Here is a 27,368-nt window from a genome sequence, read left to right as displayed (position 1 = left end):
TGAGTTCATTTCTCTTAATGGCAAATGTAGCCAGAGAAAAATGAGACAACACCCTATTCTGGGACAATCTGCAAAAGACGGAGGACTTTCTGAATGCCAGGCTGAGTCCCGCTCGCTGGCTCATGAACACCCCAGCTACAGCCTTGTCAGCTCTGGTTTTGTCGACCTTAATCAATTTCTCAATCTACACGACCTGAATAGCTGAGTGGGGAAAAAAGGCTAAATTGCAAATCTTTAGTCTGAGGCAAGTTTGGGGAAATGTTCTGGGCATGATGCTTTTAGCTATTTATAAAAGTATGTTTCTTAGGGCTGTGCTCCCAAATTACTTTATGCAAAGAGAGACGGCTAGGCATTAGAATATTTCAGAGCAAATAAGCAAAACCAGGTTAATCAAAAGTGCTTAAAGACTAACTCAGCTATCTTGAAAAGAGTTCAATGTTTAATTCACACATCTATAAAAACATGCTTTGGGCTTGAAGATGTCAAACCATATATGCAATCAAGATTAAGGGTATATAATCATTGATAATAACACCAAAAAACTTGCCAAAGATCTTTAAATATCAGCAGAATACTCCGGGAAGTTTGTATATCTGTGTATGTGTGTGTTGACAGACAAGCATTCATGAATCATGCCTCTGTGTTTTTGTTTTGTTTTGTTTTTATCCAAGAGAGCTTCTGCATTCTTGAAAGCAACCAGTAAATTAGAAATCACGTTGGAGCAAATAAATATGTGCATACTATAGCAGCAAACGCATTGGTGTCCTCACAGGCGAGCAAGATATTCCCCTATCAAAATCCAGTGCTCCAATTACCCTGGCAGCCAACACAAGTTCCCAACTGTTGGTAAATGTAATATGAGTGATATATCAAGCTGCAGTTGTCTTCAGACCTATTCAATAATCCAAGAGTTCCCTCAAGAATAGCGGTGACGTATTATAAAAGAAGGGAGAGGGGTTGGGGTGGGGAAAAGAATGATCTCATAGAGGCTAGTATGATAGAAACTGACTCTCTACAAAAAATCTACTTGCTTGGTAGAATTATTAAATTATGATATCTTTCATTATGGTGAAGGTACTACTTTAGTTTGGATTCAGAAGCAGAGCTGGGGTAAAGATTCAGGTGCAAAGAGTTCATGCGAGAGGTGATCTAAGGAAACACCAACCAACAGGAGATTGGGAAAGTGAGATATGTAAGGGAGAATCAGAGCATGCTAACAAGCAAGTGACCACTGTGGAAACTAGACTTTAATCCCATTGAGCAACTCTTAGAGATAGTGTAGACGTTTCCTCAGAGTGACCACATCAAGGGGTGAGGGAGCTGGGATATTGATCCACCAAATCCCAATATATCATGAGTTGAGTGCTTCTCCCACATGTATTAATCTCCTGCTGCTTGTGGCTTGCTCTATGCATGAGTGGAATGTGCCCCATAGCCAGAACAAAAAACCCTGTGAAAAAGTTCATCACTATTTGCAGTCATCAGCCTTTGGCATACAAAAGTTGACAACGAGAGAAATGTCAGGCCTCCCACAGCATCTCCCATGGGCACCCCCAGAGGCCTACAGAAATAATCCAGTCACTCACTCATTCACATTTTTTTAGTAAACACTTAGGTGATATATTTAAATGATTCTTTTAAAGAGATTTTTTCAGTTTTCATTCCCTTAATTTATACTCTTTTTTTAAAAAGTAGAAACCAACAGAACAGTTAGATAATAAAATAATATCAAAGGGTCAGTGTTAACTAATACTTCATTTGCCCCTGCCAGACTTAATGCAGAGAAGAACAAACACCAGTGGGTACTGGGAAAGAAGAGTTTCAAAAGGCAGGTGTGGGTGTGTCCTGTGCCAAGGCAGAGCCCAGGATGCCTTGCACAGTAGTTCTGGATGCTCTGTACTCTGACTTTTCAGCATGAAAATGGGGGCTGCTATCCCAGAACGCAGCGTGAGTGAGTGCAGCGTGTGCAGTGTGTGCATGCACATGTGCAGTCAGCCCACCTAGCATGAGCATGGTACATGGAGCATGTGAGGAGATTTGGGCCTCCACGATCTTTGCTCCCTGGTGTTACAATTGGGTACATTATGTTACATGGCAAACGGGACTTTGCAGATGGAATTAAGATTATGGGCCTAAAATATGGAGACTATCCTGGATTACCAGGCGGGACTGATGTTATCGCATGAGCCCTTCAAAGCAGAAGAGGACTCAGTCGAAGAGATGACAAGGGACAAGAGAGATTTGAAGCAGGAGAAGGGCTCATCCCACCACTGCTGGCTCTGACGATGAAGCAAGGGGGTCACGTGTTAAGAAATGTGGGCAGCTTCTAGAGTCTGGTAATGGCCCTCAGCTGACAGCCAGCAAGGAACCAGGGATCTCGGTCCAACAACTGCAAAGAACTGAACTCCACCAAAAAGCTGAATGATCGTGGAAACAGAACCTGCCTGAGACCTTCTAAATGGAACACGGCCTTGCCCACACCTTGATTTTAGCCTGGTGAGACCTGAGACAGGCTTCAGACCTACAGAGCTGAAAGGTAATACATTTGGGTTGCATAAGCTGCTACATGGGTGATGATTTTCACAGCAGTAAGAGAAAACAAATGCAAGTAGATTTCAACATGAGCACCAGATCTGGTCCCCTCATTGTGGCTTCCTGGAGGACCGTTTAAATTAGGCTTCCAAGGTTACTTTCTGAGTTTGGTGGGAAGGAGCACCACGATCAGGTGGCAGGGCCCATGTCTGAGACGAGGAAGGCTGAGCTTGGCACATGAGCCCCATCTTAGTCATGCTGGTGTCGAGTCTCTGTGTGCTCTTCCTTCAGCTTAATTAATTAGTATTAACTTATAATTCATGTTCTGTGGGCTTAGCCTGTCATTGTTGGGGGCATGATTGGATGTGTCCATTTCACTTTCCCAAGGGGAATTCTAGAGCTTTGGGGTAGAAACCGCTATCTGACTAGTCTGTCCTTCAGAAATAAATGATCTGGGGTCAAAACGGGTAAACAGCAGGACACAGAGAGCTGCCGCAACACTAACTAGCTCAGAAGACAGGGTTGACCTCAAATTTTCCTCTTGTTGAACTGCCCGAGGCTTTGCATTTTATTTCTTTTTCTTCATGGAAAACTCGGGTATACAAAGAAAAACTATTTCAACTCAATGACTGCAGTCCTGAATGTGGAAAAGGCATTAAATTAGAACACACGGATTTCCAGGATTACAGCTACTGCTCTGGGAAATTTCTACACTTGCTTACAAAACGGATCTTCCGCTTTTTAAGTCAGCGTCGGAAAGGTAGCTGTCAAAGAAATTAACCAGAAGCACCCGAAACTTTGCACATGAAATAGTCAGCTCATGTGGTAGCTACTTAAAAATCTAACCAGGAGAGACATTTTCTAGCTGTCATAGCTGGAATATGCAAAGATGTGGCCTCAATTCTAAGAGTAACACCCAAACTGCAAAGAGAGAAATCAGCATATCCTTCTCAAATCCTGACCTCACAGTGTGAAGGAGCATTTTTAGCTCATTTCTCCAAGGTGGGTGCATTGTCCCCATGGGCTCGGATGATCCGAGCAAACAGTGAGGCAGCACATACTGGTGGTCAAAGAAAGCAAGATTTGGTATCAGATTGTCCTGGTTCAATTCCTAGCTGTACCATTAGCTGTGTTTGTTGGGAATGACACATAACCTCTCTTTTTGTTCCTCTATAAATGGGGATTAAAAGAGTTTTCCTATTTAGCAATACACAAAACACTTAGCATATGCACACTTAGCAGGTAGGTGTGTCCAATAAAATAACTGGCTTTAAAGTTCTCTTGTGGTGTCAGGTATTTTGAAGTGTTTCCAATGTTTTCCTGGAGAAGAACAACAGCCACTTCAATCAATCAACAATATTTATTTATTGTATTCTTGGTAGAGAGACTTGCACTTGCTTCTGTGGGAGAAAAACCACAGATCAGGAGTTGGGTGAGATTACAGGTTTCCTGCAGAGCAGGTTGTAGGGAAATATACGTGAAATTACAAAGAACATACACAGAGGAACAAGGTAGGCTGCAGAGCTATGATGCTGAACGAGGAGCGGGCAGGTGGGAGCTCACTCATCAGGGCAGAGGGAGCCCTGGACGCAAGGCAGGCAGGTGGTCAACCCACTCTGAAGGAAGCAGATCACTGGGTTCCAGCAGATCACTTCAAAAAGGATTACAAAGGCATGTTCTATCTCTGGTCTAGGGAAGCCGGATAAGAACAAAATTCCTAAGTGAACTAGGGACATTGCAATGTGAAATATTAGAATACTAGCATTCTTACAAACATCACTCACTTGCTCATTTAGACAAGGTTACAAATGAGTCTCCATAGAGAAGGGGTCTCCCAGGCATCAGATGTCACATCTTTTTAAGCCAGAGACAGGACCATGGGGCAAAGCTAAGTCCGACATATTCATCCCTTCTTCTCTCCGCCCACAGAAGCCCATCCGGTATTTGCTAAATCTATCTGACGTGCTGTACACTGAGGCCATGTAGAAGCAGCCTAGGAAATCATCCTTGCCTTCCCGGAGAATACTTCTTTTTTGAGTAAATAAGATACACACACACAAGGAATATTATACCACAGATGATTTTAAATTGCATAACAATAGGGTAGAAGATGTGTACTTAAATCAAAAGATGGGTACCCATCTGCGCTAGTTTGGATGTATTATATCCCCCAAAATGCCATTATCTTTGATGCAATATTGTGTGGGCAGGAATCGTATTGGTGTTGATTGAGTTGGAGACTTTCGATTGGATGTTTCCGTGGAGATGTGATCACTAACTATGGGCGAGATCTTTCATTGGATAATTTCCATGGAGGTGTGGCCCTGCCCATTTAGCATGGGTCTTGATTAGTTTACTAGACCACTATATATAAGCTCAGACAGAAGGAGCAAGCTTGCTACAGCCAAGAGGGGCACTTTGAAGAATGTACAGGAGCTGAGAAAGGAGCTGCAGTTTACAGAGACATTTTGGAGATGGCCTTTGAAATCAGACTTTTGCTCTGGAGAAGCTAAGAGAGGACAAACGGCCCAAGAGCAACTGAGAGTGACATTTTGGAGAGAAGCTAAAGCCTAGAGAGGAACATCCTGGGAGAAAGCCATTTTGAAACCAGAACTCCGGAGCAGACACCAGCCATGTGCCTTCCCAGCTAACAGAGGTTTTTTGGACACCATCCTCCAGTGAAGGTACCCGATTGTTGATGCATTATGGCCTTAAGACTGTAACTGTGTAACCAAATAAACCCCCTTTTATAAAAGCCGATCCGTTTCTGGTGTTTTGCATTCCAGCAGCATTAGCAAACTAAAACACCATCAGAAACAATCCAGAAGTTTTGTTTTGTTTCATTTTAGCAGTCCTGTCTCAGACACTTGCAAGGCATGATAATTTGGTGTCTCCCAGGGTGAGATTAAGACATCTGAAAGCTTTACCAGCTAGGTTTGAAAACTGCTATACTCAAATCATATTCTCTAATAAGCCACCTGGGAAATGGGTTAACAATGGATTCTCTCTAGGGTCTGTCTGCAGATATTTGATTCAATATGTCTGGGGTGGAGCCAAGGAAATGGAATTTTTGTAAACACTCATGTGGATGGGCTTTGGAGGGCACTCTGAGAAGCATTACCCCAGGGACATGCGACAATACAAGACAGTCCCTCCTTTCTCTGCATGGATCTCCATGATCCCATGGGACTGGAATGCAGAGTGTCTTATTTTGCTGGGAAGGAAAGGCCTCTGATTACCCTGAAATACAGACCTCTCTCCCCACATCCCTCAAGCCCACGATGACTCACAATTCACCCAAGGAAATGAGCAAATGTGGATCAAACACCTAAGCCTGTGGGTAGCATAAACCATTATTTTCCTACCACTGACCTTCCCACAAGTTAGAGGTGGTGCCGGGCCACAGGAGCATTGCTGGAAATGATGCAAGAGTTGACATTTAGCAAAACTTTAGCCAAACTCTTGGCTCTGCAATTCTCCAAGTTCGACATATTCCCCCAATGTATCGTTGAGGATTCTTTGCTCGCAGGCCAAAGGAATGGTTTCTGTCTAAGTTCAGCAGAAAAGAAGATCACAAAAGACATGAGAGCACAAGGGATAGATGGATAACCAGGCCAGAAAATAAAGAGAGGAATCAGGGTTGCACGGGGGGCATCTAGCCTTCAGAATGAACTCCGCAGTCTTTCCAAGATGCCACCACTGAAATGGATCAACTCCAGCATTTTCATGTTACTTTTTCCCCCCTATTTTGCACCACTACATTCAATATCCAAAGTCTCAGGGAAGAGAATCCAAATGGTTTGCCTTGGCCATATCTACATCCCTTGGCTAGCAGACGGTGCTTTGATTTATATCCCTCTAAGATTGAGCGCATGAGAGAGGAGAATTAACCCCAAAAGGACAAGGGTTTCCTGAAAGGGAGGAGTGTTTCCTGGCCTCCAGCAACTAACAAGCATGTGTCTACTATACCTGCTAATAACCTACATTCAAGCTCAGCCTAAATAAGGGTCCACTCAGGCCATATAGAATGGCAAGTGGCCTTGCTGTCTCAATACTCGTTCTTAAGGACCAGTGGCTTTGGGAGTTGCCTTCTCTTAACTCACTCCACTGAAACTTGCCTGCTTCCTTCTGCCCCCCCAGTAGAGGAGACTTCAGATGTCCTATATATCTGCTTCCCTCCCCATCGGCCCTACCTATTCTGGAACGGTATTTAGATCTTGGAGGAACAGAGCAGGAAGACAAGTCCTTACTGAGGTATCAGTCATAGAAACGAGAAGCGGCGATGACAAATTGAAATGTCAGCGTTATTAGCACTTTTGCTTGGAGCTGTTGGATACCGATTTAACGATAAAACAAGAAATGGGACAGATTTGCCCTGCAAAGAGGAAGGATGAATAGGGATAATGGGCTAAAATTAAAACAAGGGAAAGGGAGAATATCAGGCCAAGTCTCTTAAATGTGATAATTTTGGAGTTTTCCCCCAAAGAGAGCATTGAAATACCCGTGGAGAATCAAAAAAGGATGGATTAATTCATAAGTATGTGAGTTACGTGATGCAGCATAAAAGAAGTAGGACGTGGCTACTGGACATTTCTTTATTTAACCATACTTCACAATGAAGTTAGGAAAATTAAAATCTGTAACTAATTGGATGATTTCTTAATCCATTCTCCTTTGTGCTCATCAAATCATGTTGTTGCAAAAATCAGGGAACACATGAGATTTGAAAGGAAGAGTGTGGACTGCAAGGTTTTGAGAAGACAACTTTGTATTTAATTTTTTAATGTATTTATGAATATCTTCTTTTAGTAAGAAAGCTGCCCTAGGAGATTTTCTGATGGTCTGAGTTTCTGCAGATTTTCTGGAAGTTGAGAATTAATTACGATGGGACAAATTCCCTTTGTAGGGAAACATCACAAGATGAGATAATCTGTTATACAAAAGCACCCTGCAGTTGTTTATTTTTTATTTTATGTTTCTTGTACACAAACACACACAAACATAAATGGAGCCTGTGTAGAGAGAGGCAGGCGACAATGAGGGTGAGGTCCAAGGCCTGTACCTGCCCCCCCTTCTCCTTTACAAGTGACCACTCACAATGGATTTCTGTGAAACCCTGAGCAGCCATTAAAGCTTTGCTAATCACGAAAGCCTGGCTTTACCTGAACCTTTAGCATGTAAGGCAGAGCACTGCTCATGCTTCCAGAGAACTCGTTCATGAAAAGCAAGTGCCTAGATTTTTACTAGAGTAGACTTTTCTTGAGAAAAGGCAGTACTGCAGAGCAGCTGAACTACACCTTTGAGAAAGCAAGCCCTAGGTTGTGAGAAAAACACAGCCTTCCTTTGGGGGGGGGGGGTCCCAGAAATTACTAGCTGAGGGATTCCCCACCAAAAGGAAAAAAAATTGTCTTCCATCCTAGACCTATGGGGTTCTAGTCATTGTGGTTGGAACACAAAAGTAAGCATGATTTTCTTTTGTGCTTCAAGCCTCTGTATCAACCACTTGTCTTCTAGAAGCTGCCTTATGTCTTCAAATGGGAGAAGGTACCTAATGGGAAGTCTACTAAAGAAAGGAAGCACCGTAAAAATGATACAGAAATATCTTAAACCTTTGGTTTTAATGTTTAATATACGAATGTGCATTACTTTGTTGATCTTTGATGTGAGGACAAAGCCTTTCCTTTGGTTGACATCTCTGTGGTATGACATCCCGCAGCATCTTTCTTCCTAGCATAAACCTCACCCACATTTCATGGTGTAAGGTACGGGTTGGCCACCTGCATCCATCCTTTGGGTCAAATCTGGTCTGCCCAGGGTTTCAGGAATAAAGTCTCACTGGGACACAGCCTCACCCATTTGCTGACATGTTGCCTATGGCTGTTTTCCAGCCCCAGCAGCAGGGTTGAATACTTGCAAAAGACACCATATGGCCCACGAGACCTAAAATAGTCACAATCTGCCCCTTCCCGGAAAAAGTTTGCCAATCTCTGGCCTATAGTATCAGTTCTGGTTTTGTTTAAAGTGGAGTGAGAATTTCAAGATAGATCCAAAATATTCTGACTGCAGAATCCTTCCAGATTCCTGAGGGGTTATTTTGCCACTAATATTTTACAGCACTCTTCGCCTACAGCTAATCAAAATAATTTTTTGAGACTCGCTTTCATGGAAGGTTTCCAAAGCATTTAACTTAGTTTTCATAGAAACAAGTCTCTTTCTTACTGCACTCATTTTTCATCAGTTTACATATTATTCTGCTAAATAATGTAATTACAATAACAAGTACAGCTTGGCAGAAGCAGGTCTGGGAACAAACACAACAAGCTCTTGGCAAGCGGACACCTCAAATGGTTGAGGAGAAAGGTAAGGTTGTACGAGAAACAGTTGCTTCACAGTATGCCTGGGGGCAGCAGTCAACATTTTATAAATGGACTGGACAGAAGGTATTAAACTGGGAAGCTTCATAAGTGGAGGTCAATTAAGTAAGCATCTTCCATCACTTCCTTCTGGTACAGAATTTTCTAATTTCTGGTAGTTATCCTAATTTCAAGTGCACTTTTTGTTGTCGTGATTGTTTGACTATCTGTCTTCTGCACTGGCCTATAATGTGCAGAAGGGAAGGAACTACAGGTTTGTGATCATCATTATATCTCCATTACCTAGCACAGTGATTGGCATACAGTTTATGCTCAAGAAACATTTCTTAAGTAAGTCCTGAGTGGCAGCAGATACTCCCACAATGAGCCATCCTAAAACTCCAGTCAAGGGTTCAAGATTTCCTTCCTGCTCTCCTAAGGAGTCACTGAGGAAGGGTTGGACTTTGGGAAGCTGGGGCTCGGGGTGGAGAGGGTGGTCAGGAGAGTGATGTGTCTGAGCCAGATATCTCCCTTCCAAGGTGGTCTCAAGTTTCATTATCATCAGATGAAGGCAATACTTAAGCCAGGACAATCATTGGCAATTTGCATTCTGCAATCCGCATCACTCTTGTGTCTAGCAGAAATGAGAGACTTGTTTCTAATTGGCAAATTAAATATTGATAATGCAGATCTGCTCTACACCATCTTTCAGAAGGCTGGCACCGTAATCTCAGTGTTTCTAAAACTCCAGGCGTTTGCATTCTAGAGTCACAGTTTTCATCATAACTGCAGGCAATCTGTAACATTATGTGGTTAATATTTATCTTTAAAGCAAGTCATTTTTAACCTAAATAAATGTATTTGCCAAGGAAACTTTGTGTTATCACGGTAAATGGTAAATGGATACCAGTAGCCATAACTAAAAGTCAATGGGAAACATAAATTCATTAATATCTAACAATTATTAAGGACCTTTTCTATACTCAACGCTGTACTAACAACCCTATATGCACTAATTATTTTAATCTCAGTGTGCCTGTAGGAAATGGGTGCAATTATCTCCATTATACAGATGGGGAATTTGAGGCACAGAAGATTTAAGTAACATGCACAAGATTGCATGGTACTAAGTAGTAGTCTAGAGTTTATCTCTAGGACTGTGTTCTTAACTACTATATTTTGCAAACATTGTTTTTAAAGTCTAGATAGATGTTTTGGCTGCTATAGGCTCTAAGCCTGAGGCATGCTCAGTTTTTTGTTGAAAAGAGAGCTTAGAAAGTGCTAGAGTCTTGCTATAAATATTCTAGTTTAAACTGGGAATTTCTCATTGACACTAAAAGGATTGAAAGAAAATTGAAAAGGGAATACTTATTTCTGTAAGTGCTTCACCACTTCTCTATGACTGAATGTTCCTCACCTGAAAGCTGTGAGTAGCACATGGGTATGTGTCCTTCACTTGAGGAAATACTTGGCTAGAAGTTGGGTGTCGCATACTAATTCCCAGGATCCTTTGCTCAGCTCTGGTCCCCAAGTTTGGAGGGTGTAGCAGACTCCTTTGGGGATATTTACTCAGCTTGCAAGGCCTCTCTTCCTCTTAAACGTCTGCCCTTAAAGGCAACTGGGTTTCTACTGCCACCCTAGACATAGCTGATTGGACCAGAGTGAACAACTGATCCAGGCTTGGCCGATCAGACTCCTTTTCCAGGAATTTGTAATTGGGATATTTTACAGTGATTCCCCATGTCTAAGGGAATGGATGAAGCCCAAATCTTAGAGGCTAGAAGTGCCATGTGCATAAAAAGTTAGAGAAAGCCTTTCTCAAAAATCAGAAAAATCCAGAGCAGACCCACAAGGAGAAACAAGACAAAACATGAGAGAGATACAGATGAAGATGGAGAGTGAGATGCTTCAGGGCTCCTGGTTCCTCCCACAGAAGCTTGGAACAACCAGCAAGAACCTGCAGAAACATCTTTCCCAAAGCTCCAGTAGATAGTTAAAGAATCACGGTAACAGGGAGAGTGCCCAATCGAGAAAAAGGCTACTTAAAAGTGTTAGGACCTTGTGGGACCTTGGCTGGCCCCTGCCCCACTCCCTAACCCTGAGTGGAGGGAGCAGAGTCACCCTCATGCACATACCCAGAGCATGCATATCTGGCCCAATCTGTCTAGAGATGGCCTGAGGGACTCACCATCCCAGAACTTGCTAGAAGGCATTTTAGGGAACTCTCCCACAGAACTGCTGTAGGAGAGCTGTGAAGTGGCTGCCTTGGGCAAGGGACTGCTGGCTGTAGGACACACAGTGCAGTGCCTGGGACGGTGATAAAACTGTTTCTAGGGAATAAGTGACATTGCTGTCTGTGTAAATGAGGGAATTCTTAGGGCCACAGGCAGGCCCAGGACAAGGCAAAGTGCACGGGCTGAAAGGATCAGGGAAACTCCTATGGTTTGGCCTTGAGCTATTCTATAAACCCATTGTATGGATAAGTCCTTGCATAGGTCAATCTACAAAAACTGGAAAGGGCTTTTTTCCCCTATTTATTTATTTATTTATTTATTTATTTATTTATTTATTATTTTGTTAGCTTCTGGCATTCAAGGAAAGTTCTGTCATAACACACTAGCTGTATACAAGCCAAAGAACATACACTTCAGAGCCTGAATTACAGTGATAACACCTTAAAATATCAAAATGTCCAGGTTTAGGTTTCAATAAAAGATTATAAATCACACAAAAACACAGGAAGTGATGGCACAGGCAAAGGAGAAGATTAAAGCATTAGAAACCATTGATAAGGAGAACCAGACCTAAGGGATTCTAGAACAAGACTTTCAAAAAAGTGGTCCTAAATCTGCTTGAAAAGCTCATGGAAAACATGGACAAAGGTTTCCTGTCTGTAGTTCGCTCAATGGCAACATCATCAATCCCAGCAGCCTGGTGAGAGGGGTGTGTCATCAGGAATAACTGGCTGATGTCCATCTCTTGGGCAGGGTAGGAGTTGGGAAGTTCACAGATGGTGTCACTGGGGCCTGAGCTGGATTCTGGGCCAGGAGTCTCAGGCCTGCTGTCTGTACCTGATGCCAAGGGAAAATTAGTAAAGAAAGCATCCAGGTCAGCTCCAAAGATAATGAGGCAAACACAAAGGGAGCACCAAGCTGGGTAAGAAAAGTAGGTTAAGATGAGGAGATGTGCTCTGTGGGATAAGAAGTTGGCAGAGAAAGCGTCTGTGTCGAGGTCCACAAGCCAGAGATCAACACTGGCTGAAGCGCTGTATGTGGTCACCACCACCAAATGGGAGCATGGAAGGGAGCTGACATCTAGGACACGTGACATAAAAGATCCATGTGGAATTATAAAGACTTGTGTGGGATCCCTTCATGGCACACTCTGGCGGGTAACTGCCCCAAAGACATTCCTCTTCTCCTGGTTAAGCAAATGCCCATTTCTGTCCAGGTAGGATGTGCTCATGGCCCCTGTAGCCAGTCACTGAGATTCCACCTCCCTTTGCCAGTGATTGGTGCAGAGATTAGCCAATGAGACTTAACAAAGTGTCTGCAGAAAAGGCTTCTGGGAATGCTTTTCTTCCAATAAAATGCAAGAGGTATGAAGAAGAAGCCCGCCCACTTCATCCCTCCTAGGAGACTGGTGTCATGTTAGGAAGTGATGCTAGGAGCATGGCAGCCATCTTGGAAGAAGCAAAAGCCAAGAGAAGCATGAAGATTTCAACCCAGAACTGGGAGGTGATTATTATAATTATTATTATTTAATACGTTAAATGACTCTTGGTCAGCATTTCTATAACTTGCAGTCAGTAGCATCCTAATTGAAAAAACTGATGCAGTGTTTCAGAAGTATTTCTCAGAGTTTGTGCTGCAAAGATGTTCTTTGATCAGATGAGTTTGCAGAAAGTTGTACACTAATACATCTGTCTGCATTTCACTTTTGCATATTAAAAGCTCTGAGAAGATCTGCAGTTAAAAGAAAATGTTTGACTTTGATTCTATATGTCTCAAAATTAATCATAGGATCATTTTTTAGACCACTTAATATCTCACCATACAAGTACTTCATGGAGACCATTTTGGAAAGATTAATTTAGGATTTGTGAGAAAAAGAAAGCTGAGCAGAAGGAGAGGGCCTCGGATATGTCTATCTGTACACAGTGTCGACAAAATAGAAAGGGCAGCTGTCTCTTTTTACACTATCTGCGGTTTCTAGGAGGGCAAGGGACAAGGACAAATTTTACGACTACACACCTGTCTCCCTGCATTCTGACAAAATAACAAAATGTACTAATGAAGGAATTTGAACTTGACAACATGGCCACAGTCCAATCATCCTGCATAGCAAATCTGGAAATGTCTGTTGACTGTTGTATTTAAAACATATTTTTAGAAGTGTGGCTGGCAGACAGATACCCTTAAATAATGTCGGTAACTAAGCAGATATCCCTTTTTCTCCCTCTCTCTCTCTATCTGAGGAAAAAATGAGATTAAGGAAATCTTTCCTTGACATGGGCAGGTATTAGCATTTCACATTCAAATTTCCATCAGAAACTTTAGGACAAGAAAACTGTGACCTCCTAACTATTGTCTTAATGAGGGCCACTGTCTTTTCAGATAGTAGCAGGGATGACTGCATATGCAAGAGAGGTTGGAAGGGAGGGAGAGAAGGTGGGAGAAAAAGAGAGAGCAAGTGACAGAGAGTGGAAAAGGAGGCGAGAAAGAAAATATTCACAGGTGTCTCCAGGCTGAGACATCTCATTTTTTAATATAAGCCTTCTAGTCCTTAATGCCATTGGAGTGCTCCAAGAGGGAAGTGGACACCTAAGAGACAAGTGGGAAGGAAAACCTTTATACTGTACCCCCTTTGGTACTATGTAAGTTTTGATCACATAAATGTGTGCTCTATCGATGGACATGTGTTATCTATTGATTCAAAACATAAATTAGCTAAAAATGTAAACACAATGAAGACCATAGCAATAGGAAACAAAGCACGAGTTTGTGATATTAGAGGGTCTTACATGGGCTTATTAGAGCCAAGCTTTGGACTAAATGAATCGTTCCATTCACTGTTTTAATTCATTTAACAGAGGCTGGGGGAAGGGTATGGCTTGGGGTGCCATTCTTACTCCTAAACTACACTCCTGATAATATCTTCATCAAATGTGGAATTACAACCCCCTCAAACTGAAGACCAGCAATTCATTACCTTCTACGTCCTTAAGTTTCCAAGCAAGTGTCATGTGCAACAGAGTTTTCAATATTATTTTATTTCTGAGGAATTTTTCAGGGCCTCTTAGAGACACACAAGTCCATATCCCCCTTTATCTGGTTCTGACCTAGTTGTGGCCATCGTTCCCATCCAAACAGTAAGAAAATCTGAAGTTGCAATACATTATTTACTAGGATGAACCAGTAATTCAGACTGCAGAAGAAAAAGCAATAAGAGAGCTCTGAAAAGCTTAAAACATCTTGAAGGCTGTTTCATGAAGGAGTCACAACTAATGCAGGCAGGGGTACTTAGGAGTGAAATGGGTAGAGATGAGAGGTTAATAGAGAAGGCTGTGCTAGAATAGCACATAAAATAAATATGTATTAAAAAAAAAGGAAAACCTCAACTCACTTGCTCAGTTTCAGGCAACTGGATTCTATTGTTTGTTTTCCGTAAGGACTTAACAAACCTGATGCAAATAGCAATTGTAAAATGGAAATAACTCTACAAATCACTATCATCTTGAGACCACAGTTATATAAATGCACTGAAAAGTTACAATGGAGTGTATAAATAGCATTATACTGATTTAATAAATTATTATGACTTATTAGACTCCTTCAAGTACAACAGTCCCCCAACCTCAATTTCACCATTATGATTTTAAAAGCAGCAGATTCTTCCTGTCCTCCAAACAACTGAGAAACATGACTATAAGGCAGGCAGTCCAGTAAAAGTTGCCAACTTCTATCAGCGATATTAAAGATAGACCAACCATGTCTTCAAAAGCATCCATCCAAAACATGAATGCAGTTTAAAAAGAAAAGAAATGGGAGGAGAGATGGGGATGATGTTGGTATCCCTTGAAATGTCACACCCATGCCTGGAGGGATGTCAACCACTAGCTCCTGAAAACCGAACAATTCCACCAAGCTCCATTTCTAAGCAAACCATTCTCTCCTTTTTACATCTAACATATTTGAGCACTGTGAGAGAGTTTTCATTTTGGTAGGGAAATAGAATAAGGGATTTAAATTTTTTTTCCTTCCATATACACAAATGCCACTAAAAATTAAGGACTATGGAGGCTTGGAATTCTTCTAGAAAATGTCCTTGACATATTAGTTGCTCATCCACCCCACTCAACAACAAAGAACATTTTAGCCACTCAGCAAAAAACCTGGTATTCACATTAAGAAGACAGCAAGACATCCTTTTAACCTTTGTTATTACTTAGACTTCATGTTGTACATAAAAAGAGTGCAATGATGTCAAACAAATTCCAGAAGAGAAGTATTTATTGCTGAATCTAAATCAAAAAATCCATATCTACTATAATGGCACTTCAAAAGAAGATGTACTGTATTTACCAGCCCAATCAATACTAAATTAGCCGGGATAAATATTTTCAACTCTACCAGTCTTAAGATGAAGCCCGCTGTATCTTGGGAGATACAAGAAATTTTTTTGCTTATCACACAGAAATGAGAACCAGGAAGTATTTTACAAGCAGATGCACCTACCCTTAGCTGCTCTCTTTCACAATTCATCTGTTGTCTTGAAATCTACAAAGAAAAGACAGGGAGGAAAAAAAACAAAAGGTTCTGCATGAGAATCAACATGAAAAAAAATGGGAAGTTACTTCTAATCACACGGCTCAAAGCATACCCAGTGTCAATTGATTATGTATTTATTTTTTTTCCCTAGGTCTAAATACCCTAAGCTTCACTTAGAGTTTCAATTTTGTGATCTAGAGGTACGACTAGGATGAGCCGGGGTCTAAAGGGGGCTTGAGGAGATGCAGTAGAGGGTGTTGGCGGCACAGTCGAAGTGAGTGCCCCTTCCTGGGAGTGAAAACTCCCCGTTGCCCTAACAGATGCTTCCCTGAAGGCCCACTCAGGATGGCGGGAACAAGGCCATGGACCTCACACGGCGTCTTCTCCAATGGTATGGACCAGTGTAGTGGGACCTACACTCTGACAACCGGGTTACATTTCACAGTCCAGTTTTAATTGGCTAGTAGTAAGTAGCCATAGTATTGGCGAGGACTCTGAGATCACTGCTTAAACCATGAAAAGAAACCGCAGTTAATTTGTGATACATCTGCCACACATGGTCTTTAGAACCCATGGAAGCTTCTTTAGGATGACTCTATAATTTACTGCCCAAAGAGAAACACTTCTGTTTGCTAAGGGGGTCAGGATTGATGATTTTGCCAGGGACAGCAGATATGACCAGGAAACAGGGGCATCTGATGATGCTACCCCTAAGGAGTCTAGCAGACTCACCTTCCACTCAGGTGGCTGCACTGTAATACAGTTGAGGTCTGCTTTCACAATTTATTTTTTATCTTTTCTAGTACTTTTTTTTTTAACCAATGAACCAACCCCTGACTCCTAGCGCTGACAGTATACATCAAGTTTTTGAAACTTTTACTAAAAGATAAGAAGGTTTAGGGGCTGGCTTTTGATGTATATTTTATGCATTTTGTATTGAAACTTTCTGCGTACTTTCTCTAAAACAAAAACAAAACAAAAAAGGTAAACAGGAATCTGTATTTAAGGTATGCCAGGGCCCCAAATCTACAGACCAGTGCCGTGTCATGCCCTTTAACCCAGCAATAGCACATCTAAGGATGAGTTCTGAGTAAGCATAGATACACACAAATGTTTATTTACATGTTGATTAACTACAGAATTATTTAAGAAAGAAAACATTGTAAATATTCGCAGTGTGTAATAGCGGGAAAACAAAATAAATTATAGCTCCCTGATATTACGACATGGCGATATGGCATGCAATATTTAAAACCACTGTTTTGAGAAATAGGGACCTGGGAGATGGTCAAAAGGCACTGTTCATATTTTTAAGAAAAGAAGTTGCAAAAGAGCACAAATATTATGATCCCAATGTTTTGTGGAAAATAGAGTAAAAGAGATAAAGTAAAGAAAAGAAAGAAACAAAAATATAAACAAGAGGAAAGGATTGGGAGGAAATATTCCGATTTATTGAAAATGAAAGGCACAATTCTGTAAAGATCATTGACTTGCACTCTCTAAGTAGGTGGCTACATGGTATGTAAATGGCGTCTTTGCAAAGCTGTTAAAAAAACAAAGTGGGTGGTGAGGTTTCCTGATCTGGGTAAGATGGAGTGGGTACTTCACTCTCCTGTCCCATGAATGCGGCTGCAAACCTGGATGGAGCACACGGAGCGGCTGTGTGAGGTCTCTGAGAAGTAACAGTAACATGTGGATTGGGGGAGAAGAACAGAGCTCAGAATCCACTAGGGAAGTGGTATCTCCCCCACTCATACTCCTTCCTCCCCACCCTCCACTTGGAGTCAAGGTACCCAGTACCCTCACTTGTGTACCTGGATACAGATAAACAGCATTCCAAGAGAAGCCCCCTAGTTCTGGCTTGAGAAGCAGGAAAGGGGAGCCTGAATGCTCAGAGAGAGTTGGGGAACTCCCTGCCCCCCCATTTTTCCTTTTTGCTTTGCTCTCTCATGCTGCAGTCCCCAGACAATCCCATGTTGGTGTTGGCGATAGAAGCAACAGTGGTAAAAGCAGGGGCTGTGGGAGCCTTACACTCTGAGGGATGGAAATAATCTTCTCTGATCTGAGAAGCTGTGGTCCTCGTGGGCTGGCACAAAGCCCTGCTGCTTTTCTCTCTTTGTCGTCTTGCCACGTGGCCCTAGATTCTGGCAAAGTGGCAGAAGCATACAGTGAACCCATGCAATGTTTTTATGAACTCCGGGACTCAGCCTGGAGCTGCGCATGTGTGTCTGGTCCTAAATAGAGGCCGTAGAGTCGGGACGGAACAAAAGGACGGGCCCCTCTCCGGGTCCCAGGCTGGCCACTGAGAGGCACACAGGCAGGAGGGATCTGACTAGTGCTGCAGTGTCTTCAACAGAAGAACTCACCCTGAAAACACATCCATACAAGGCTGGCTGGAACTTGCAGCCTGAATCCGCTGGGTTAGTTGTGTGCTAAAACAAAAACACTAATAATTTCTGTATGATTAAACATGATCCAGAGTTTTATCACACAGTATTCTACATATCCAGGCTATAAACTCAGTCTTCCTGGGGTACAAAGAACCAGGAGAATCTAAACTCACATGCGAAAAGATATTCAACAGACAACAATAATGAGATGTTGCAAATGTTGGAATTGTCCAATAAAGACATTAAAGCAGCTGCTATCAAAATGTTCCAATAATTAAGGAAAACACACTCAAAAAAAAAAAAAAAGAAAAAGAAAAAGAAAAAAGAGAAAAGAGAAAGTAAAAATAGTGCTAGCAAAGATATAGAAGATATAAAGAAGCACCAGATAGAAATTTTAAAAATGTAAGAACAATAACCTGACTTTTAAAACAAAATAAAACTCACTGGACTGGTTTAAGAGCAGAATGGTGATGACAGAGAACAGAGTCAGTGAACTTGAATATTTATGAACAGAAAGTATCCAATCTAAATAACAGTAAGAATAAAAATGACAAAAAACAATGAAGAGAGACTCAGAGACCTACAGAATAATACGGAAAGGTATGCTATTCATGGCACTGGGATCACAGAGGAGAGGGTAAAGAGTTCACTGTAGGAAAATATTGGAATAAATAAAATGGCTGAAAATTCCTGAAATTTGGCAAAAGACATATCAACCCACAGATTCAAGATGCTCAGCAAACCCTAAACAGGAAAGAAAGTCTCACCCAGATATATCATAATCAAACTGCTGAAACCTAAAACAAAGAAAAACCTTGAAAGCAGCCAGAGTCAAATGATTATAAAGGCATTACTTAAAAGGTACAACAATTCAAATGATTTTGCAGATTTCTTAATAAAAACAATGGAGGTCAAAAGAATGTGGCATACCATCTTTCAAATGCTGAAAGTAATCTCAATCCAGAATTGTAAATCCAGTGAAAGTATCCTTTACGAATGAAGGTGAAAAATGAAAAGACTAAGAAAAGTCATTGCCCGCAGACTTGTCTAAAAGGATTGCTACAAGAAATTCTCCAGTCAGAGGGAATAGGATCCCAGAGGGAAACTTGGAATATCAAAAATGAAAGGAAAGCAACATAAATGGCAAATATCTGGATACATAGAAACTTAATTGTCCTTTCCTCTTGAGTTTTTTAAAATCTATTTGATGACAAAGTAAAAATTATGAAATGGTTTGATGAGGTTTTCAATGTATGTATATGCAATATTTAATAGGAATAACATGAAGATAAGGAGGGTAAAGGGATACATATGATGGTAAGAATTCTACATTCCAATTCAAGTGGTAAAATATTGATTCTATGTAGATTGAGAAAAGTGTTTTTTATTTCATTATAATTAATTAATTAAATCAATTGTTATAACAAAATTAATATTTTTAACATCTGCCTTCAAAATTCACAAGGATTTGTCACACTCACAGAAGCACAATAGCACTTAAGGAAACAAGTTGGCTGCTGACCTGAACAATGAAGCGAAGCCATGTTATCATGTTTCTTCACTGAGAATATGAAATGCAAAATGTACCTCTAGCCATGCAAATAGCGATACTGTGATACTATCCTTCAAATGAAAATGATTAAGGAAAATGAGAATTAGGGATAATTAAGAAGACATTTTGAGTAATCTCTATCGTGTATGGGCTTGTTTTTCTTTCGCTTTGTTTGATGGTTCCTGCATAGTATCCTGTTTGCCCACATTCTGGCAACAAAATCCCTCTTCAACTTTTGGGATACAGTTCTCCCCAATTCCACAATTTTTTGGTGTGAACTGGCTGTCACCAGCACCACACTCCCCCCTGATCCTTAATACAGCCCATGTCTACCGTTACCTCTTTGGTGGAAGTGGGGGTTCCTGACCCCTTTGAGAGTCAACTAAGTATTTACATCTGAGCAGGGTGGCCAGTGCCCTCCCCTTCTTCAACAAATGGTCCTTGGGTACAAAAATGTGATTTCCACTCATTTCCCTTCCTGAAGACTGAGTGCTGGTTAGGCAAGATGGCTGACTTCCATTATGGGTCTGTGCCTCTGTTCCAAGTGTGCCCATCACACGCGACTTCACCCAGGATGGAATGATGCTCTGAGGGCTCACTAAGTTACTGCTGGATGTAATGAGGCTCTTAAAAATTTCCCCCATAAGCATTTTGGGAAAGGTTCAGAGTAAAAACGGCACCTGTAACTCCTTGTCTTCTGTTATGAAGTGAGACCCTTCCTGTACACTCTTGAAGAGTCAGCCTTGAAAAATATCTTAAATGTACACTTTACTAAATGTCATTTCATTTGGAAGCTTACATGTGATATATATTTTTTCTCCCATGACAGTAATGCACAAAACCAATATACTTTATGGCCTAAATGAAAAAAAAAAAAAAAGGGAAAGTGGAAGATCTGGTGCTGCTCCTTTAAACACTTCCAGAGAATCAAATACCACACTTCATAGTGCTGCCAAGTAAGCACTTATGAAAGGTTAGAAACTGAAGCAATAAACTTCAGCATGAGACCCTTTGCTCTCCTGGTTGAACGAGATGTTTAATAGCAGGGATTCATTTTTTCCCCCATCTCCTATCTCCATCTAGCCAACAGGGCCAAAGACTCTTTCTCAGACTCAGCTTTTTTCATCCTTCTCCTCACTGAGTTCCCTCTTATCAGTTCTTCCTGCTTTATCCTGGAGCTATTACCAGTCTGATTTTTCCTCCCACACATCAGACTGGCTCAGCAAGGATAAGAACTGAATCATATCAGGATGATGTTTGGAATCCATTTATTTATTTGTCCATCCATTAATTTTCAATAACACACACACACACACACACACACACACACACACACACACACACACCCCAAGCATCTTCTGGATGCCAGACATTGTTCTAGGTACTGTGAATACAACAGCAGAGAAGTCTTCTGGAGCTCACTGTCTAGGTAGAGGAAAAGATGAGTAACTCAACATGTATAATACACAGAATGTTTGCTACAGTGAAAGTACAAGATGTGCTTACAGCACACAAGAGGGACATCAGCCTTGTTTGGGGAAGTTGAGAAAGGTATAAGTGGGTTTTGTTTGTTTCATTTTTAAGAATGGCAAAAAAAAAAAAGAGGGGGGAATGTGCAGAAAGCCCAGTGAACTTACGGAAATGCACACAATTCCGTGTGCTGCAAGAGTCAAGTGCAAGAGGAAACTGGTGAGAGATTGACTTGAATTGGGAAAAGTAGGAGGCAAAAAAAGAGAATCTACCCAATAAATGAATAGATGAATGGATGTGCATGTTTCCTTGTCTGTAATAATATGACGGTGGAGGTTCCAATTCTTAGGATATTTTTGAATTATTTGGAAGAAACCACCAGAGAGGCCTAGCAGACTAGAACTCAATAAATCCAATCATTTGGTAACTGTGCAGGTTTCCCAGCATCTCTGTTTCATAATCATTATACATTCTTCTAAAACAAGATGACATTCTCCAACAAATTCATGTCTCAGAGTACCTAGGGTGAGTGCTATAGTTTGTACTTTCCTTAATACAATTGATGATTATTATTATATACATTTGACATGTGTACCCTGAGTTCCTACAAACAGCCTACCACTGTGCTAACAGAAGGAGATGCAGATATGAATGATGCAGAGTGCATTTCTTTAAAAAGCTCAAAGAGAAGGGAAGAGAGATACATAAAACGAAGGTTACGGTGCAGGCTTATCAGGGTGATGGAAAGGGAAACACAGGGAACCACAAGCATCCGAAGGAGTGGCATCAGCCTGCTGGGTGGGGCAAAGAATGGAGGGAGGGGTCAGCAGCCAAGGAGATGGGACCTTTGATCCAACCCTTCCTGGAGAATAAGAATTGGGTGGGCTGACCAAGGCTTTGGGGAGGTGATATTGCCAACAGGGAAAGGGGCACAGCTCAAGCAAAGGGAGAACATGGGATTTGGGGAGAAAAGTAAATTGGTATTGTAAAACCTTTATGTTTTGCTGAATGTTACCTATGGGGACATGGAAATAAGTATTTAAATCATTTTTAGTGAAGTAAATTTCACAGTAACAATGGTTAATATTTATTGGATATTTACTATGTGCCAGAAAATGTGCTAAGCAATTTCTAAGGATTACCCTGGTTACCCTCATAACTTCATGAACAGACAGTATCTCTAGCTCTGTTCTACAGATGGGGAAACTGAGGCACAGAGAGGTTGAGTGGATCCCCACAGTCATTAAACTAGGATGTATTGGAGAGGGAATTACAATTCAGAGGGCCTGATTTGAGTCCCTGTTTGAATCATGGCAGTAGAAGGTTCCCAGGATCAAGGAAATCAGCCTCAAATCATAGATAACCCGTATTTTAAATCCTTAGTCCTCAGCTTGTGCCACACTTCTTCCCTTCTGACACCTTAGCAGGTGCTTTTTGATTGCTCTTCCCTGATGTGGTACTGTTTAGATGCTTGTGCTCTGTGCAATTAAATATGAACCAACTATATTTTGACTCCATAAATGCACAGATTTGCACACTTGGCTTCCTGTTGTTTAGAGTGGGTTCAGACTGGGAGACTTTCCACCAAATTAGATTTCTCTAATAGATCAGCCTGCTGGATACTTCTGCAGGTTCAGTTTTCTCCTCAGTGGGGGCTGGAGGCTCAGGAGTCAGATGACCTGGGTCCAATCCCAGCACATCAACTATGCAACATCAGCCCTTTCTATAATCTCTGTGGTCTCAGTTTCCCCATCTATATAATGAGGAAAATATGTCTAATTTTCCCAGTGTCTAATTTTTTGTGAGTGTAACATAAGACAACCCATGTAGAGTACTAAACGAAGCACCTGGCACATTCAAAAGAGGCAACAAATATTAGCTATTGTCATTAAAATTAATGTGTGAGCCAGGAGTTGGGTATCAGGAAGAGCACTGGGTCAAATGGACTTGGCTTTAAACCCTGGCTTTGCCTCCCATAGGTTGTATGAGTTTGAGTGAATTAATGACATAATTGAGCCTTAGATTCCCTTTCTTAATAAAAATATGAGGACAAGAGCTGCCTTGAAATCTTGGAAGGTTTGCTATTATCCTTTTGAGATGTGTAAGTTAGCAGGCATCTCTAATCCCTGGGGATGAAAGTGTAAATTGGTACCCACTTTGGGAAGGCAGTTTGTCCCTACCACAATGCAGAATATGCCTTTCCTTTAATTCAACACTTCCGTTTCTGGAATCTTGTTGACACACTGCAAGAGTGAATGGGGAAGGGAGTGCAGTACCTGTAGTTTTGTGGATCTGGAAGTGTGAAGAGCTTCGATGCCCGTCGGTACCTAGGATTAAATGAATTGCAGTTCATCTATGCCGGTGTGTGTTGGCAGTCTTTTTCGGTAAAGGGCTAAATGGTTATAATTTAGGCTTTGTGAGCCATCCAGTCTCTGTATGTGCCACAACTACCCAATTCTGCCATTGTGGTGAGAAGGCATTCAGAGACAACATGCAAATAAATGGGCATGGTTACGTTCCAGTAAAACTTTATTGATAGAAACAGAAGGTGGGCTGGATTGCCAGCCCCCAGTCTATACCACGGAATCATTAGAATTGGAGGGGCACTCATGATAGAAGGAATAAAACAAAGCAAGTTGGGCCAATTTTTAAAATACGATATGAATTTTGTTTTAAGAAAAGCTATGTACATACACACATAAATATAAATAAATATTTATATCCATTTATACATGGAAAAGTCTGAAATGAGAATGATAAACACCAAAGTGAAAACAAAAATACAAAAATTATGTCCTGGGAATGAGAATGATAATGGAGAAGGGCGTGGTTAGTGAGGTTGGTTTTCTCATTTGTAATCCTGGGTTCTGTCATATTATTTCAACTTCTTAGGATGAGAATGCACTGCCTTTGTAAATTAAATTTAACAGCAGAAACAATAAAATAATTTAAGCAACTGAGTTACAGGGTTCTTTTAAGGATTAAATGAGATATTGATTGTGGCGCATCAAGCCCTGGCATAGCTTAGCACATAGTAGGTGCTCAGTTAATAGTAGCTATAAATAACTCCCCAGAGGGCTAAAAGGGAGCCCCAGAGTGGCTGTCTTGGAAGAAGTTCGAGAAGTTGATTGTGCTGTTCTCTGGTTCAATCAGGTGTTTTCCCTTAAGACGCAGATGGCCTACTTCTAGGGTCTCATACGTAATGTTTATTAGAGATCTGAGTTTATGAAGACTTGAAATGCCTGAATATGATACACTCCATCATTTGTTTGTAATCGAGCCCAAATCCATCCCATAATGAAGCATGTCCTCTGATTCCAGGAAAACAGGATGGCTTCTGTCAGGTAAGCAAATACAGATTCCATCACTTTTTGTGGTTGTTTCTTTTCGGTATAAGGGAAGAAAAAAAAGTGTGTGAAAATAGTAAGTGCTTAGGATTCAGGAAAGGAAGTGAAAAATAATCAATTGAAAAAATAAAAACAAAAAGTCACAAAGAGTTGTCAGCCAAGATTAATTAACTTGATTCTGGCTCATGTATAAATGAAGAAAATGCATTTGAGAGAATAACAGGGAATCCACACAGCTGTCCCCCGATATTTTCATTTTAATCTTGGGGACTGCCGGGATCTGCTGCTAAGATCTGGTCTGATTTTGTAAAGGTGCCAGCTTTTTGGGGGGCGGTGGTGGGTAGGTAGGGGCAGTGATGAGGGAAGAGGGAGGAAAGAGCTTGACAAGGCAGAGTACTAAATAGAAAAAAAATAAGGAAGTAACGGATTTCTTATATGTAAACCTGAAGAGATAAAACCAAAGGCTGAATGCGGCAACGTATTTAATTGATGGTTAACAGTTCTTGAGGACTCTTTGTTTAGCATGTCTGAAATCTCAAAATACTCCATGTTTTTAGCACTTGAATGACCCATGGTATAGTATAGACAAGGCATTGCAAAGGACATTTAATGAGCTCTTCATTGCTGTTCCTTTAGAAGCCATATTATTTGACGATACTGTTACTCATTAACAAGAGAGTCCCTGCCCTGGATGTAGGTCACTTGGGAGATGCGAGTGTTGGTTAGCTGATTAAAGCAATGTCAAAAGAGCAGGATGTCCACAGAACTTGAGCAAACCACAGACAACAGGTTTTAAAAAGCTGTTTTCTTTGGAGGAGATGATTTTTCACTTGCTCTGCCATGCACCCACTTGTTAAATACCCCATTAGCAACAGAACAAGTCTCCCAGGTCTGGGACTAAGCTATCCCCGCAGACGGATTGGATAGACAAATGCTGCGCAAGAGGTGGCAGCTACAAGCCGCATGTGACAAGGACCCCTTTCAGCCCCCCGCATCCATCTGCTCCCTGCAAGGACGCGGTCAGTCTCTTGGAGTTGTTAATTTCAGACGACACTGGCCTCGAAATGAAACGGTAGCCCCTGGACACAAGCAGCCTGGCTGGTCTGACACGTGTAAGCCCCTTTTATAAGTGAATCCACAAAATATCTTTGCATCTGATAACTCTGCAAGGTGAGAGAAACATATTGCCTATTATTTATTCTAATAATAAACCATTACCCCAGGCACATTTTTATTCTCCAGATTTAATAAGGTATTTTGTGAACCAAGGCAGGGAAGGGAGAAAACAATTGCAGTTATTACGAAGACGATTTCTATTTGTTTCAGCTGCGGTAGCACTCACCATTCCTTTCCTTCATAATCAAGGCTTATAATTGGTCCCCAGCCCCCACCCCAACCCCTTGCTCAGCCCAAGAAAATTCGAACAACACTCACCGAAATGTCCTGAGGAACTAAAAGGGCTTGGCATGCTTCCTGAACTAGTCTCCTGGGAACGTCATTACCCTATAGCCAGAGATTTCTGATTATATGGCATGGGAATCTCAACTCAGATTTCCCCATCCTCCCTCTCTCCACATCCAGAGGTGGGAAAGTGTGTTTGTGTGCGTGTGGTGGTGGAGGGAGGGAGTGATTTACATACCATACATATCTCTGCAGAGATGGAACATATGTCTCAAGGCATTTTCAAGTTAAGATGTTTTAACTGGACTCTTTTTTTTTTCCTTTCTTGTTGGATGTTGCAAAGCTCTAATGATGATTTTATCAGAAGTTGAAATTTTTAGAATCTAGATCCCAATTAAATAGATTCAGTGGAGACACACAGGCCGTGGCCTTATCTGGGCAGTCATCTTGATCACATTAATTGAGAGACATTTGAGAGGCATCTTAAATCCAGTGGTTTAGAGAACAAATTCCAAAGCCAGACCACCAAGTCTCAAATATTTATTAGCTTAGATACCTTGGACAAATTCGTTGTCTGGGCCTCCGTACATGCCCCGAAGTGTCATCACAAGGTTTGAATGAATTAATATTTACAAAGCAATTAGAAGTGTGCCTAACACATAGAAAGCATTACACAAGTGCCTTACATTGCCTGGAAGTTTAATCCAACAGTCTATTTGTTGTTTTTTGCTCTTTTATATGTTGACAGGGTTCAGACCTGCCGAGCTATGTGCTTAGATGTTGGGTAGACAAAACCGCAGTGTTGAGAAACCAAGGTTTTGAAAAGCGGCTGATGCTTCTGGAAATTGTGCTGGGGCTTTGAAAGCACAGGCCTACAGAGTATGTCAACGGAAATAAACCATGTAACAACCCCTGCATTATCAGGGGGAAAAATAGTGAGGTGGATGAAGTCCTACAGGAATAATTTTCCAGACAATCAAATAGGGACATAAGTGGCTCCAGCCTAAGACGGCCAGGTGAGCATTCCCTGGGCTGCCTTCTGCTTCTAAAGAAATCTTTATATAGCTGTAGGAGGTCCTTTCCATTCCTGATTTCTATGATTTACAAAATATCATCATTTAAGAAATGGGAACAATTCTGTAGCTGGAGAAGCTTGAGGAGTACTCATTTTCTAATTTTCCAGTTCAGTTGTCTGAAAGGGTTGGCTGGGTGGTGGTGGTTATTATTGCTGTGTGTGTGTGTGTGTGTGTGTGTGTGTGTGTGCACTCACACCCTTCCTGGAAAGCGTAATGGAAGGAGTGTTGGAAGACATATGCTTCATGAAAAATGAGTTTGTAAGCCCCTGAACTTAAAGACCCTTTACTGGAAGCACTAGGTTCACAAAAGTTCTGAAGCAATGATGAGGCATTCATGTAAATTGCAGGCAATTTAAAGGGAAAATCTAGGTCATCTGGCTGTTTGCTTTGTCATCATCAGTATTAATTAGACACTGGAAGTAATGACTGAGCTCAGAAAGCTCTTCAGATTTTAAATAATAATAATAATAAACCAAC

The 27,368-nt window shown here is 41.3% G+C and overlaps 1 protein-coding gene across 19 annotated transcripts in view; it reads right to left on the bottom strand.

The window, feature by feature from the left end:
* The window catches only part of RBFOX1 (RNA binding fox-1 homolog 1), a 2,130,504-nt gene that overhangs the window by 542,973 nt on the left and 1,560,163 nt on the right, over positions 1–27,368 (bottom strand). For all 19 annotated transcript variants that reach the window (XM_037813986.1, XM_037813985.1, XM_037813992.1 and 16 more), the window contains one exon: positions 15,623–15,664. In XM_037813986.1, the coding sequence (XP_037669914.1) occupies positions 15,623–15,664 (42 nt within the window). The remainder of the gene's footprint in view (positions 1–15,622; positions 15,665–27,368) is intronic.

Source organism: Choloepus didactylus, chromosome 21 (assembly GCF_015220235.1).
Source record: "Choloepus didactylus isolate mChoDid1 chromosome 21, mChoDid1.pri, whole genome shotgun sequence".
Taxonomy (NCBI): domain Eukaryota; kingdom Metazoa; phylum Chordata; class Mammalia; order Pilosa; family Megalonychidae; genus Choloepus; species Choloepus didactylus.
This window is presented reverse-complemented; position numbering and strand designations above follow the sequence as displayed.